We start from the raw sequence: 17,237 nt of genomic DNA on the forward strand, positions 1-17,237 counted from the left end.
ACAGTGGACTCTCTGGAGACGTGTGACACATCAGAAGAGTACACACAGCTATGGCGCGCACACACACACACACACACACACTTGGAGACAGGCACTCATGCAGTGCATTTGAAAGAAGGGAAAATATTTAGAAGTCAAAGGTCATCAAGGAGTTTTCAAAGTAAATGTACATTATAGCACAATGATTTTAATGAAGTGATTAAGAGCAATACTATTGTCAGAAATTTGCAAATCTAAGCATGTTATGAAAGGGGAATATATTTCTAAGTACAGAAATTTTAAAATCACTGGAGATTTTAGGGGTTTAAAGGTCTAGTAGGCTCACCACTCTTGAAATTCAGTGACAGTTTTGTGCCCTGAAAAATAAAAGCCAGTAATTTTTATTAAAGTTTATTTGTATATTTTCATTGTATAGGTAATTTTCTACAATTATTTTTTAACCAGAATGCCAATGACAACAAAATGTTTGCATGGAAGTCGAGTTCAGGCTTAGATATAGGCATAGCATAGTCAAGTTACAGTTCCTTAAAATATGACCCATTTTACGGATGGAGGAGATAGCCACTTTGATAAAAAAACTTTTGAAGATATGAGCTATTCCTCCGGTCTTTTCCAGGGCTTATCGGTATCAGGTCAACAAAAGTACAATCTCCATCTGCAGCCCCTGTTGAGCCTGTTTTCTTACACTACCATATCTGTAACAGTGAAAGAATCAGGCAAAGAGTGACAATAGCAGGGTCTCCCCTCAACCCCAAGAAAGGCTCAAGGCAGCAGTCCCAGTGGAGCTCCCCATTCTCAGTACGATGTGGCCACACACCACAGTTGGTGCATGTGTTCCTGCTCTGTGCTCACCTTTACCAACACTCCCTTTGCAGAGCTGAGCATTTTCACCTGGCTTCAGCACTGCTTGAAGCAGGAACACAGCCTCTCTCCACGTCTCTGCCATCCTGCACACAGGGAGCTCACCAAGCTTGGAGCTCTGGCTGGCTCAGGGAAGCTGGTGCTTAAGGGAGCTGATCTGCAGCAACAGGAAAGACAGTTATTTGTCCCTGTCCTAGGCAGCTGTAAAATTGGATTTTGCTGACACAGCTGATGAAACATGGTTTCAGTTCTGAGTCACCAGTAACACTTGCCTTGTTCACCATTCCATTATGTCTAAGCATTCCAGAACATTATGCCTAAGCATACTCACTAAATGTATATTAATCAAAATACTAAATCTGTGAAAGAACTGTCACTTTTGTGGCTCCTCTTTCTTAAGGCACCCTCAGATCTGCAAGTAACTTGCTCCTCCCACTGTCTTCTTCAGCAGTGTATCTTCAGCAACAGCAGTATAGGCAGTTTCAAAGAACAGTAAGGTAAAGACCACCTTCTTGCTGAAAAAAAGTCCTGCAAACAAAGGATTTTCTAAAGGAGTAAGTAAAATGAGCCACAGAATGAAGATAACTGAAAACAAGCTTGAGACTCATGTAGTATAATATTGAGAGGAAAATCTTGCAACACCTTTGCACAGGCTGAGAATGCAAAGATCACACAACAGACTTCTTATTCTAATGAAAGGTAGCAAATCTGCAGAGGATTTATTATGAAAACCATTTTTGAGCTGCTGGGAACATATTCAAATAATTAATTTTATCTTTGCATGATTAGAAATGTAGGCTATGGCTGTACACTTCTTATGTTAACTGTACATATTGTCAAATGAAAGAGATCGTGAGTGCAGCTTGACAGCAAGGTGGTATGAAGGGGCTGCACAGCTATTTCCTTCCAAATTCACTGAAGAACCATAAGCATTTTCTGAGCTAAGGGTCTTATCCTGTACCTTTCTAACACTTTCTCAGCTGTAGACTACGCTCACCATGATGGAAAAACAAAGAGCAGCTGGAGATGTCAGAGAAAAATAACCTGGAAGGAGATCCTCGCTGCAGCTACCAGGCTGACAGGAGAGTCACAAACCCAGGCTTTCACTTGGTAGATGGGAGATGAGTAGCAAAAAGCCCATGATATTTCTATGGTAGTGCAACACAGAGTTTACTCCTTCACTGGGAATTAACTTTGCTGCTGTAGTTACCACCTTCTCACCTCAATGACTGCTTGGTGGCTGCATTATATTTAGGCCAGCAGTCACAGTAAGAGAATCCAAATAGCACAAAATTCTACAGGAAATCTTAAGTTTATCTTCAACAGGCTGAACTTTTAAAGTGATGCCATTGTTTTTTTGGTCATATTACTCATAAAAATCAACAGAAGAGTTTCTGTTTAAGTATCACAGTGGTGTTTGAAAATGTATCACCTAATACCAAGTGTATCTACTCCGCCTGCTCTATCTATAAAGAGGGAGGACACAGACCTGCAGTGAACCACTTCTTGTAGAGACAAACTGAGATAACATTTGAGTTGTCATGCCTATGATTATTTTCTGGGTGACTTGACATTTTAGTCATATTTCAGGTTCTAAAAACAAAATGTTAAAACTCATGAAAAATATATAGCAGCAGATGGCAGGGCCTATTACTGAGACTTTCTATCACAAAGAGAGAGAAGTAGGGGAGGAAAAGCCTGAATTTTCATTTCTAAATGCTATTTTATATGCTAAAGGTAATCTGGTCATATTTTCTCTATATTTTATGATTGGTTTATGAACAGTCCCTCTGGGTATCTGCATGAGATGTCATATAAATACACTATTACTGTACATTTTATTTTAAAAACTGTTTAGTAAAGCCTTCATAGGCTTATAAATGATTATTTAGTACATACATTATACTTCCACTGGTACTATAAGGAAAATAGATTCCATTCAACTAAGTATCTTGCCTGACTTCGTCTAATATTAAGGTCTGTACTCACCAGTTGAAGGAGTTAGTGTGAGTCCTATCACTAAATTCGACAAGTACCATTAATAGGGTAACTCAGCTTCTCTTCAAAGTGTCAGTAAGACAATATATCAGCCTGGAGCCGAGCTACATGCATCTTGGCTTTTCAGTGTCCAATAAAAGCTACACTGGACCTGATATTCAAGAAATTCAGGAGCAAGAACCTTGTGTGCACAGGTGGCTATAGCTAGGTAGCTGAATTTAAGGGCCATTAAAGGATTCTAAAAATACAAGTCACCACTTTGGAAAGCACTGTCTCAAATGAATTCTTAAACAAAAGTTTATGCCTCAGAACACACCATTTTAATGTGACTGGGTCTTTCTTCGGAGCTTTTTTTATATCACATACAATAATGATCTTGATGATGGTCCAATTACACATTTTCAAGTAATAAGGATGTTTTATCTAGGTAAATAATTTGTACAACGAGGAGATTTCAGAATTATTTCTAATTTTCTTCACCAGTTTCTTGCACATTGGAGGTTAAGATAGCAGTTAATGAGAATAAGCTAATTACAGCAAGGTAAGTGGAAGTGTTTAAATACTTACTGCCAGTGCTATTTTATTATATAATTAGCATGCTGTTTTCAGGATTCTGTGTGAAAATCTGTATTATTAGCTCTTAATTAAACAACATTTTGATGAAAGAAGTTACTATTACTAAACAGCTAACAGATGTCATTATACTGTAGGTAATAAAATAAAAGCATGCATTTCTTTTAATTAAAGGTCAAAACACCCCAGACCAATTGAAATATAACTAAGAAAAACCTTACTGCTGCATATTTTTTTGAATTTTGTCAGATGGGATAAAATAGAAAACTTGGTTCTTGCATTTTTGCCTAAAACTTTATCTGCTCATGAAAAACCAAGTATAAAGAGGAAAGTTCTCCAAGTGTAACAGAACCCAAACTAAAATCAGAGTGACTCTAAAATGCATTTAAAATCTCTTAATATATATCCAGTTAAGTTGTTGTGATGCGGTGAAGGTTGACAAGCCAGTGCAGTGGGAAACTGAGGTTTGGTAGCCACAATGCCAGCATTCAGGTGGTTGTACTGCAAAGACACAGAGCCCACACAGCTGCCTTAGCTCTGCACAGTACAGGCCATCTCTCAGAGTGACACAGATTCCCAGAGTTCAGATTCTGTTCTAGTTCACTTTTGGGCCACATTGCTGTACCTGCTTAGTTTGGCTTATCTCCATTGCATCCCATCATCAGCAGATAAATTTTGTGAGTTGTTCATCAATTCATATAAATTCTTGTCTAGCTACCAGTAAATGTGAGGTCTCAAAAACTTGGGCTCAAGTAATTACCTCAGATACAAATCACTTATACCTCATTGCACCCTCTCATTAGACAATCCACACTTTAACAGCTTCAGATCTTGTTTGGTAGGATGCACAATATTTTGTCATAGAAGTTAAAACAATGGCATGGCTATTCAGTTTAACAGTGCATGGATTTTATAGCCATTCAGCTCAGAAAGAACTGAGGTTATTATCCAAGTGCCTTGTACCACATTCATTATCAACAGCACATTTGCTTCTTATTTAATTCTTCCTCACATGCCAGGTCAAGCTTTAGCTGTCACTACAGCCAACAGGCCCAGCAAGCAGAGTTTGGCTGGAGGACAAGGGCTACTCCAAGCTAGACAGCACTCTGCTTTACAGGCTGGCCATTAGGCTTCTGCTGCAGCAAAACCCCTGCTCCCTTCACCACACACTGCCTGGCTCAGCTGTCCTCTTACCTTGCTGTTGGCAACATGTGGTACTGTAATATAGCCACCGAATGTTGAAAATATCTAAAAGGTTCAACACTGGAAGAATTTCTAGGCCTAATTTCTCAGCAACAGAGACCACAGCAGACCCACCTGAACACAAAGGAAGCTGCCCCACCTGAATACAAAGGGTCACAACACCTGCTCCATTCTGATAAGTTTGTCAGTCACTACATCACTCCATCCAAAATGACAAAACAATACAATTTCAGTTTCAGGTTTAACTTTACACATGCCCTGGATAGAAAACAAGAATTTATTCCATAAAACCTATTTTCCTATAGATTTATTTCCCAAATTGCTATTCTCCAGCACAACAGCCTGCACTCCCTCTTACATTGCTGCCTGGGACCCACTCTCCACATTAGCTCTCCAAAGGAGCTCCTTCCCTTCCTACTCTGCCCCACATCCCCTGCCTAGATCAAGAAGCGACAGTCTATGCTATTGCTAGCTCCAAGACACAGCATATGGATTAGTTAGGGGCAGGTCAAAGTGAAGGAAGTGAAGGATAAACACAGAGCTCACTCTGAAGCCTCTGCTTCAGTGCAGGGACTGCACTGCTTTGCCTACAAGTCTTGCTCCATGCTGAGCTCCAGAACGCCTGCAGGAATTTAACTGTCTTTAACAGAGAAATATCCACCTCTATCACATTGAACTGGATCTGGAGAGCAGGTTCAAATGTCATGAAATCAGTCATAGAATCATGAAATGGTTTAGGTTGGAAGGGACTTTCAAAGATCATCTTCCTCTCCCATCACAAGCAAGAACATCTTGCACCAGACCAGGTTGCTCCAAGCCCCATCCAATCTAGTCTTGAACACTTCCAGGGACGAGGCATGGACAACTTCCCTGGGCTCCTTGTTCCAATGTCTCACCACCCTCATCAATAAAAAGAGCCTTCCCTATGTCCAAACTAAGTTTACTGCCTTTCAGTTTAATTACTGGACTGACAAAGGCAAACAGGAACATTTAAAATACCTGATTTATTTAGGAAATGAAGGTAAAAATGGAGTGTCAGTGTTGCATCCATCAAACTCCAACAGCCTGCGAATACGGCCTTCTAAAAAAACTTCAGCCTTATTTTGTTCTTGCCAGTGTTCCCTAGGCCTCAATGCTTGAGCCTGGATAAACTAAGACTCACCTGTCCCCATAGGGTTTGAAGCCTGCACTACATGCTCAGCAGAATTTTAAATAAGCAAGATTTCAAAGTTTTGTTTGCGTGATTATGCAGATGATTACAGCTCAGTAGTGGGTGGTATTTATTTTCCTAAATACACAAAATCTAAAGCATTTAAAAATTCAAAATATTTTAGTAGCATTTCAAAAGTGATAGCTCTGTAACAGTGGCTACAATTACAATATCCATGTTCTTGTCAGATTCCTGATCACAGGAAAACTCAAGTCCACAGATCAGTGTACAACAAGCTCCTGTTTAGGTGGCTTGAAATATTGGACATTACAAGCTATGTCTTGTTTAAGTTTATAATTTTTTGCCATAGTAAGACTAAGCTTCTAGACAAGCATAATATTTGTGGTAATGCTTAGTTTTACATATTAGAGAACAAAAAAAGGAAGATTCAAACCCAATTTCTATAAAAATTTTATTAAATTTCTATCTTTCTACTGAAATTCCTATATTCTAATTTATATAAAAAACACAACAGACCTGCTTGCTCTCCTTTTTTGTAAAGCACACCAGTTACCACATCAATGGCATGTTAAATAAACCGACTAGTCCAAGATCTGGACAACATCCCAATGATACAATCCAGTCCCATGTTTCCTAGTTGTTTTGGTTTGGTTTGGTTTCCCCCCCCCCCCACTGTCAAAAAGATTTCTCTCCTTCTCGTAGTATTGTATCTGACTAAAAATATCTATCTACCTTTGTCCCTATGTTTGGGATGAGCCAAGGCATACTGAAAAGCTCTTTTTCTCTTCCTGCTCCATACAACTGACAGGAAAAAAAATATCTTTGATCAAAAAGATTTTAATGTTCTCTTTTTGCCTGAAAGCTCCGTGTCAGAAACAGCTAAGAATTCAGTCTTCAGCTTGCTCACCAGCTATGGGTCACAAACATTTTTTTTTCCTTTTCTTTCTGAGTAGTTCTAAAGTTACTGATCAAAATTCCCCTGCTATATAAGCATCAAACAAAGGAATGACAGGAAAAGAGAAAACAAGAAAAACAAGCTTGCATACTCTGACAGATAACTCTTTCTCAGACTCTATTTTCTATCATTATACGTAGTCAATGTGGAAAAGATACAATAAGAATTTACTTAAAATTAAGAAAAATTTGGACAATTTCACTGACTCCTACAGAGTACCTAGTCTAAAGGGTGTAATTCAGCAGGAAAAAAATCCAAACAAACAAACAAAACAAAACCAGAACCAGGAAAAACAAGACCAAAAAGCAACAACAAACCCAAAACAAACCAAAAAAATGCCCCAAAACCAAGACTACTGAAACACAGGACATTAACAACAGAAACAGAGGATAATTTTTGTTAGAAGTGTTAATGCACACATTTCCTCTTTTTCCATAAGCATTTGCATTTCTAAAAGACAGGACAGCAGAAACTAGAGCTACATACATAAATATCGCAGCTGGCCAAATTCTACACTTGCAGACTGAAACCAACATAGAGGAATCCAAACGGACCTCTGCTTTTGATTATACAGTAAAAAATTGAGAATTCATCTTAGTACAAATTCCTTGGCAATACTGTACTCCTTTCAATAGCGTATTTCATACCCTTTTGCCAAACCTAATTTTTTACTTCCTTTTGAATGTTAGCCTCTCTTCTGCTGGTTTTATTGGCTATTTATCCTACACTTAAATATCTCTATATTTTTCATACTCATCTTAAATTTCAGGCCATCTTACATTACAAACTCAGGTATATTTTAGTATCTGTTTTGCTTTCATCTTATTTTCAGGATTACATTTTCAACATTTCTATTACCTTTCGTGAAGGTAGTAAGAAAGGTCAACAGAGTAGATGTTTTGCACCATAAGACCCCCTACTTGTTATATAAATGAAAAAATATTTTTCAGCCTCCTTTCCACTCACATTAGAGTAACTTCAGTGCAAATTCACTTTACAATGGACACAGAGACACTTGGATTATTCACAAGAGTGCTATCACTGAAAGGGAAAGTGAACGGGAGCTGATGTAGAGCTGGCTGGATTATTAGTGCCACAAAAATCCATTACCTGTGTACAGCATGGCACCACCTTTGTTGCATGAATTCACTGACCTGGATTGGAATGGGTCTGTGGAGCTTGTGACTGTACAGTTGCCAACTTTTTATTTGTCCTCTCTACTGTCTGTATTTTTATAAGTACTGTAGTATATTTTTTAGCAATATAAAAAAGTATTTAATTTGTGATTTATTCCAGATAAAAACCTACATTTTAAGGAGCAATCCTAAGTTATCTCTTAAACTTGAAAGTATCAGAAGGAATCTCCTAAATAGCAAATACTTTTAACAACTGGCCATACGGTTTTTATACTCCGTCAAACAATTTTAAAATAAGGAGTAACACTTTCACTTTGTAGAAGTGTTTAAGTTTGTACAGAAAAAGCAACTATAGAAGTAGACAGGGCATTGTTACTTAGTGAGTGATTAGCTATACACTGGCTACAAACTGATGCTCTTTTACTGTTTTTGAAGCATAATCACAAAAAGTCAGTCATGTAGTTGCATAGGTGTCTTCCAGACTGAACAGGTAAGAACAACATGTTCATGGGGTTGTGTTGTTAAGGTAACTAATGAAACAGACTTCTATTCTAATTTTTATCTTTTTGCCAGACTGTGCCTTCTTGATGTGACTGAAGATTGGGAAGGAGTTTGGCCTAGTTTTCTATCATGTTTTACAGTTAATGGCTTTGATTTCTAGCACCATTTACACTGTAAATGTGTGGTTGGTTGTGAAAACTTTGTCCTATTCTGTTAGCAGCAGGAACTGCTAACTGAGAAAGCCCAGAATAAAACTAGCAGCAGGCATTAGTATGATGATGGATCTGTACAGATCTGTGGTAAGCTGTAGCTACATGATTATTATTATTTGCATTTGAACAAAAAGCACAGAACAAGAACAACCTCTGACCAAAGGAAGTTGCAGCCTGAGGTAACAGAGGGACTGACAGGATCTTTGAGAGATCTACTGCCAGGAGGCTGGAAAGTGGTTCTATCATGGAACATGACAATTATGCCACAGACAGAGCTAGAAACCCTACCTCAGGTCTGGTCCATTAACTTTGTAACATCTATGCCCAGCAAGTGCCTTCTCTCAACTTCCTTTTTTTTTTTTTGCTTTCTGAACATAGTTACTCGGGGAACAACAATGGTTAGTTTTTAAAATTCCAGCCTTGAAACTTTGAAAAAGCTTTCTAAGTGGAGACAAATTATCCAGTAATTTGAACACCCTACAGTGCACACTGCTTGACACACATTTCATTTACTTCATAAATTTTGGAATGGCAGCATAGTCTGATATATCAACCCCAATAGAACCAAACTTAAGTTATGCTGACAATACTCAAAGGAAATTGTGCAGAATCACATGTGCATCTCAGCCATTAAAATATTCACATGCATTCTTGAAGTATCAGTTTCTAAGTAGACAGAGGAAGACAGAACTTGCTAACTCTACAAAAATGATCAGTGAAGACTGGCACACTAGGTGGACATAAGCATTTCTGTGGATTTCTTTGGAAGGGAAGCATTATGCTCAAGTGTAAAGATTCCTCTGCATAATAAGGAAAAAAAGGAACAGTGTTACACTGCATTCGGTTATCCCATTTGCTGTCTAAGGACTGCAATTGCTAAAGTTTGAAATAAAACAGCTCTTAAATCCACTCCACTGAGAACAGGGACCAGAATAAAAAAGGTAGACACCACTGGCAAAAATGGTTCTTTCATAAATAGCCTATAAATAGCATATAAAATATATATATATAAATAGCCTATAAAATCACTACAGAGAATTTCAGGGAGTTAAAAAAAAATTAAAATAGTGCAATTTTCTGGAAAGATGTAGATAACATCATCCATAATGCACAATCTACCTCTTTAGGAAATCAACAGTGGATTCATAGAAGCCATGATTTTCTTATTTTGTGCTTTGGTTCTATACAAAAACAGACCAAAGAGTGTGTAACCAATAGTCAAATCTAGTGCTTAAGTAGAAGAGCTTGAAGCAAGTAATTCTTATAGTTCTTGAAAATGACATGGGTTTCACCATGCCAAGAAGCATTTTCTGCAGCCTTTGAAAATAATTAAAAAAGCAGCAATGGATGGATACCTCTTTTATTACTTAGTTCCCTACCAATGAATTCATAACAGCAGGAGACAGTATAGGCCTTGAAAAAATCACAGTTTCAAGATTAAGGGTTCACATAAAAGTTTATAGTGTTGTAGCTTTTAAACTGAAAAAAAAATTGATTATGGCAGTATTGTAAAAACTAAGCGAGATGGGAGGGAAAAAAAATAAGTTATGAATAGTGACAAGTGGCCTTGTCTTTCTCAGATATCTCATGATAACTCTCCAGAGGACTCTGCACTTGGCAGTTAAGAGTTTCTCAGCAGTCAAATACAAATACAAATGAGCATGGAGCAGGACTGCTCTCCTGACCCAAACCTCCCCTTCTGAAATGCAGACTGTGCACACTGGCGAATATGCAGAACTTCTGCAGAATTCCTGTGGGATGGAAAACACTTGGCACTTTTAGCCCCAGGTGAACAAACATGTAGGAAAACATATATATAATTATCCACCGTAAGATTCAAATTTAAACTGCATTGCCAAAAGCCTTGAAAGATGCAGCATGGTAGTATTAAGTTGTAAAACTTTATGACTAGGACCTGCTGGCTCTCCTAGGTTCAATGGAGCTAAGGACTCCCACATCCAACTGCTTTAATTTTCTAAAGCTTAATTTTTCAGAAAAACAACAACTCCAACACATCACCAACAAACCAAACCAGAAAAAGCCATGAATTCCAGCAAATGCAGAAATAATGAAAATCATTCAACAGGAATGAAGGCTGGCTAACACATGATTTCCTCATAATAGACATACCACTGGCACTATAAGCTCCCTCACACTTAAAACTGCTCACATGAATTGACTGTCCTACAAAGAGCATCCACTGGTCAAGCAGTGTTTCCATTCTTTCAGATTTTCAATGTGGAACAAGATAGCTTAAATACACCGCATCTTTGTACAGCTGCTGCACCTGAAAATTACTGTATGAACGTGGGCATAGCCAACTAGTAAGAATGGACAAACATAGTTATCATTTCAGCACAAGTATGGCTTCTTGGCATAGCTGCAAAGGAGTGTGTCAGCAATGCAGTTTGACACACACTTTCTCGTTACAGTTTTCCTATAGAGGGACACACTCATCCCAAGCCCCAAAGAGGCAGGCTGATCTCTGTGTGCAAATATTTCTGAACCTCAGCCTTTCCCACATTCAATACCTACATGCATATCACCATAAAGCACATTCCAACACACCTCCTCTTTGCTTGCCTGGCAGTCCACAGAGATACCATGTGGAACTTGGCTGTTATTTGACACACCATCACCATGCAAGGTTTTGTCTTCATTCACCACGGTTAAACTGGTTTTGGCACCAAGCTTATTCCATAGAGTTGCAACTAGTTCTGCAAAGGTGCAGAACAGGAGGAAGCATATGTGGAATTCCCAGCATTGCCCTGGCAGTCCCAGAAAGTTTGTACCCAAACTAGTAGTTCTCCTGCTTCTCCATCACCCCTTTGCAGCTGGCCTCCTTCTGGCTTACATCCAGCTTTCTGGTTCAAACATCAGTACACTCTGCTGAAGAACAAAAGCTGGGCTGTATTGAGCAGCAATTGTATCAGTATTACTACATTAAAGTTTGCAGAAGTTGCTATATAAATTAAATAGACAAGTTAAGTTAAATGTTAAGATGAATGGTAGTGTTCAACATGCAGGTCGCAGCTCATAAAATATGTAAAACCCGTTTTATAACTTGTTTTCAAATTCTATTTTAGTTTCAACATTTAATTCTAATTTCTTCTTTCTCATAGTGTATGATATTCCACACTACTGTATTCAAAACAATTCACTCAAGAAGTGACAAAATGTCCTTTATGTGCTTTCCAAAAGTGTTAAGACAGTTAAGGGGAGATCACATGATTAATTATTTGGAAAACATAATCTCGTGGTGCCCTAATTTTTAATTTTGAAAATGTGATCACCTTTCAAGGCGATACATAAAGTGCATGTACTGGGGAATGCAGGGAAAGGTACACCAACTTACTACCTGGACCCTCAGAACAGCACAAACTGCCAATAGGGAAAATAATCATAATTTTCTCCCTATTGTCAGCTGCTTTTCCCTTGGAAAATCTTAAAGCCTTATGGTCATAAAAATTTCACAAAGAGTTACAAGCAAAAAAAAGAGGTATTAAAAGAGTAGACAATAAGCCAGGACAATCACGGTCTAATTAAGACAAACTTACTCTGTGGATATGCTCTTTGTCTTCTAAAAGACAGAAGGACAATAAAATATAACATTCACATGGTTATGATCGCTCTTGCTTGACAAACATTAGGTAAGAAAAATAGTTACTAAAAAAACCAAATGTTGAGATTACATTACCAAGCTTATTTTCAAAGTGGGAGGCAATTAAGACTACAAAAATGTTCTGCTCCATTATTTCTACTATACCAGAGGAAGATAAAATAAATATGTATGCTGATGGATATTTACTGTTGATGCACAGTGACTGATACTCAGTACATTACATTGAAGAACTACGTTCTATCAGTGCAGATTTTATAGATTGACAGGTAAATCTAAAAAACTCAGTCTAAAATTCTGAAGTTCAGTTTCAAGTTGTTTTGGTTGTTTGTTTTTTGGTTTGTTTTTTGTTTTTTTTTTTTTAAATGAAGTTGGGGTGAAACTAGAATAAACTCCATCTGTTGTGTAATAAAACAAACCATTCATTAGTTTTAAAGGATTTAGGATGATAAACTGTGTCAAAACCTTTTTAAAGGCTTTTTTACACTTATATCCCTGATGCTATACATATTCAAGCTGACGTACCACCACTCTGCCTCACCTTTAGAGGTGCAGAAGACACTAATTTTAGAATATTTGCTTTAGACTTGACCTCTTTTGAGGTCAATAAACAATACTGATAACAATTAGCACTTAACATTATGACAGTAACTTTCATAAGTGCTCAACTCCAATTTACAACTTTAAAGAAGAGAGCAGCTTAGCTTCACATCTAAATATTAAATATTCTGGCCACTTTCAAAATCTCATTTATGTAACTAAAGAAGAGATACCCTTGAAAACCTGGTTCCAAAGACAATCAGGATCTCCCTCCTTGGAGAGAATCAAAATACACCTGGACATTGTCCGGCTTGAGCATGGGGATTGGACCAGCTGACCTCCAGAGGTGCCTTCCAACCTCAGCCATTCTGCAATTCTGTGAATTGCAATTTAACCACCACCCTGTACTTCTTCAGTCCTACAGAACATCCTTTGTAATGACGGCCCTCTGGTTTATGTCTTACAGATAAAGAAATAGACACAGCTTTCAACTATATAGAAGTTTCATTGTCACCTTGGTAGAAATGAGTTAATCTTGAATACTCTTGAATATAATTTCAGATACAAAGCCTTTGTTTAGCAGCTGATTTTCACACTGGCAATGCCGTCACAGTCAAGGCAAAAGAACTCAGTAGAACACTCATGTTTAATAGGATGTCATTTACTGCAAATACACTTTACAGTATCAGATTGTCAAGCATTGCAAATTGATTTTATTCCATTTCTTCCACATGTGCCACAGAAGATAACACATTTGATATTAATAGTAATGAAGATACATTATATTTGACAGCCCTACCAACATGCTTAATAGAACACTTTAAGCAGATGAAGAATCAGGAACACTTTTCCACATTCTACTGTTTCTGAACGCAGTTCTGTATAAATGAAATTACGCTACTTAAAAGTTATTTCCACTTTGCTATTATTTCTATCTAATTTGACAGTTTTGTTTTGGGAAGACAACATTCTGACATACTGCAAATTATTCTCCCAAAACAATACAGCTTATACTTTCATATCTGATATAATTAATTTTGTCTCAATAGCCTCCTGCTTCTGGTAATTCTGGCAATTAAACATCCTAACTTATTCTAAAATTACAATCCGAAGGTGTCACTCACAAAGAGAAATGATCCAAACATATGGTTTCTAACTGCTACTGCACACCACAGTGAGAGATTTATTCAGAGTTAACTTTACATATGTTGTTACCAGACAGAACAACAGGAATTTTGGCAGTGCTGGGGGTCAGACCTTCTTTCTTTCCTGCAATTTGAGGTTATACATATGCTCCTATATACTTATGAGATTATCAAAGCATGTTCAGCTACCAAACTCAAACGCTGTGATTATGCCATCATGCAGCCTTTCTACAAAGGAGCAGCTCTGTTTCTTACATTAAGCCTTTATTCTAGCTCTCTCATCTGCAATGTGTTTGCCTAAGGAAAATACTTAGTTATCTGGGAAGTATATCTTATTTGTAATTGCATATGCAGAGAAGTTTGTAAAAGACTGAATGCTGTTATTTTAAAGCAAATTGAAATGCAAGTTCAAGTTTGAACATTATTTTAAGAAAGCAATATATGCAGGGTTACTGCAGCTTGACAAATATATTACCACTGAAAAAAACAAAACCAAAACTAAAAATGTAGTTACAAAATGAAACAGGAATTACCATCAATGGCAACACAACACTTGTTACATAACAACAATGGCAACAAACACTTGTTGTTGTCCTTCCTTTTCCCAGTTCCTCTGTTCTTTATGAAAACTCTAACAAAACATTCTCTTTTATTTTTAGGACAAACAGGGCAACAACAAGTGTATTTTTAGAATAGCTTCTTAGCTTGTAGACCAAGTATCACTTTCACAAGGTCTTGTAAAGTGAAATAATGGTAAAATGTTACCTCTACTCACCCATCACTACCACCTCTCTTGAACAGCAAAACAGTGAAAAATGACCTTCAGGAATGCTCAACTTCAAATGTTAAAATGGAAATTTTCAGTTCATTTAGTGACAGAACAAGCTTTTAAGACAACCTTTGCTTACAAGCAAGAGCCATAAAACAGAGGTAAGAAAGGTGAAATGCTGTCACCTGAAAACCATTTCAAACAGCTAATAATCCTGTCTATTCTTCAAAATTTATGTTGACATTTACTTTTGCTCACCACATTTACCTCCTGCTTGTAAGATCAGCAACATGCATATTACATATCAATGGCTCTTGGGTCCAGCCCTCAATCCTGGGCTGTTTCCAAATGCCACGGAAACAAATGCTTAGATAACATCAAAACAGAAAGCTATGCACTCTGCAATAATGTTTAGAATAGTGCATGTTGGGTGCGGTGCAGTGAGTATGAAACCACTACCACTCTTGCCCCCTTTTCTTTAACAATTATTTAGCAACTAGTTGTGCTTAATTTGGTTTTAGGACTATATCTTCCATATATAGTAATGGGAGGTGCTGCTCACCAGCCCTTTTATAGGACTTAGCTCAGTAGAGACTGCACCTCACTTGGTAGAAAATAAGTGATAGTAACAAGGTCGTCCTTTTACACTCTTCTCCAGCCTGGAGGTTGAAGGAACTGCTAAACCTGGAATCAGTGACTGCACAAAGACAGGCAGACTGGTTTCACATCCAAGGCCCAAAGAGTTTTGCGTTCCAACTCTTAATAACTGTTCACTTTCAGATAAAAAAATGACACTTTGCTGTAACAGTCATTAGTTTGTGCACATACTTTACCTGTACATCATTGGTGTTCATTCTTGTTCCCTCCTTCCCCACAAAGATGTCATCTATGTCAACCAGAATGTACCTATCCAAGGAGAGTCGGAGCTTCTTTCCAGACAGGAAAGAGATGGCATCTATGAAAATCAGCTTGTGCAGCCAAAAATTCAAGTTATTGCTGAAAAGGACTCGTTGAATCCCATCATGGAGCCCCAGGTCATGAATTACTGTGGCATGGAGAGCACTTTTAGCAGCAGGTGGTGAAAGGTTTTCTGGTGTCTTTACTTTCGCAAATATCACTGGTTGATAAGCTGTATGATTAATCTGGAAAACTGCCCAGTCATTTCCAAGCAAGGAATCTTTCTCAAGCTTAGAAGATTTAGTCACATGGAGCAGTGGGGAATGCGGGTTAATGCAACAGTCCTTAATACCAAGATTGCTGTGTACATGGAAAGGAAAGCCCTTCAGTTGAAAGCTCTGCAAGCTGTTCTCATTGCCTTTGTGGAACCCAATAACCCCTACACCATATTCTATACAGTACTTATCTAAAAGGCCTCTGTTCCAAGTGTCCATATTCACATATTTGAGAATATTTTCATATACTATAAGAGCATATTTGCCTTTATTTTTGTCTATAAGCACTGGGAGGTCACCTTTCCCAGGTGCAATCTCAATGTGGAACTGAAATCTGCTAGATTCTAAAATGGTTATTATATCTTGGCCTAATGTTGAGTACTGACTTTCCACAAACACCAGCACTACAAGATCTGTCCTCAGGGAACCAATAGACTTCATGGTCTTCACTTCCATCAGCTTGTATGGTAAAAGTTGAAGATCACCACATTCCACTTCTGAAGAGATTTCAGAAAGTTCATTTTCCTCTTTGTAGCCATTATACAAGTAGTATGCAGATATAACTATGCTCACCATACAAAAAGTGGCCAACAAAATAACTGTTCTTTGAAAGTGTCTGTGAAGTTTCATAATAAAACTCATGTTGTTTACTTGCCTTAAATTGTTCTTGACAGCAGCATTAAAAACATACAGATTCTCAATAACTTGTTCAAGTGCTCTGAAATATTTATGTCACCATTGCAGCACACACATCTATCTTCCACAAAGCTTTATAGAGGGTATAGTCTAGAAGAAAAGAAAATCAGATTTTTAATTGAGGCACCACACTTGTCAGGCATCATATTCAAAGTAAAGGTAAGCCCAGAAATCACTGTCTGAGAGAGGTTTGGGAAGGAACAAACAGTTCAAAACTTTTACAGCTTCTTTTTGAAATTTTGCATTAGAGGTAGTTTTTCTTCCTGCTACACTAGATGCCTTGTGCATTTGAACGTCTATAGACCTCACAGGCTCCTTAACCCAGAGAACCAAGAAAAAGAGGGTACATGCTGGAAGAACTGAAGAGCAAGATACAGCAGCAAAGGACTTACTGTTTTCTCCATTTTTTTAATTGCTGACAACCTAAACATTTAAGAAAATTCATAACTTTCCTCTTTCCACACCAAAAAGATGGAGGAACATGAGTCTACATGGTTAAACAAATACTGTCATATTGATCTTTGAAGAACCAAGAAGTTCTTAACAAAACACACATTTTAACTGGTCTAGACAAACATAATAATATACTCCATATTACATTTATTATTGAAAGAAAATGACACTTTTTTCTGTAATTTTGATGTAAACAAATAACATTTTACTGGACTGTGCACTGTTTTGCAAAT

The 17,237-nt window shown here is 37.6% G+C and overlaps 1 protein-coding gene across 1 annotated transcript in view; it reads right to left on the reverse strand.

The window, feature by feature from the left end:
- LOC103535719 (N-deacetylase and N-sulfotransferase 3) overlaps positions 1-16,497 on the reverse strand; it is a 50,467-nt gene extending 33,970 nt beyond the window's left edge. Inside the window, exon 1 of the mRNA XM_008501809.1 lies at positions 15,517-16,497. Within this exon, the coding sequence (XP_008500031.1) occupies positions 15,517-16,497 (981 nt within the window). The remainder of the gene's footprint in view (positions 1-15,516) is intronic.
- Between the last annotated feature and the right edge of the window lie 740 nt (positions 16,498-17,237).

The sequence above is a fragment of the Calypte anna genome, chromosome 4B, assembly GCF_003957555.1.
Source record: "Calypte anna isolate BGI_N300 chromosome 4B, bCalAnn1_v1.p, whole genome shotgun sequence".
In the NCBI taxonomy this organism is placed as follows: domain Eukaryota; kingdom Metazoa; phylum Chordata; class Aves; order Apodiformes; family Trochilidae; genus Calypte; species Calypte anna.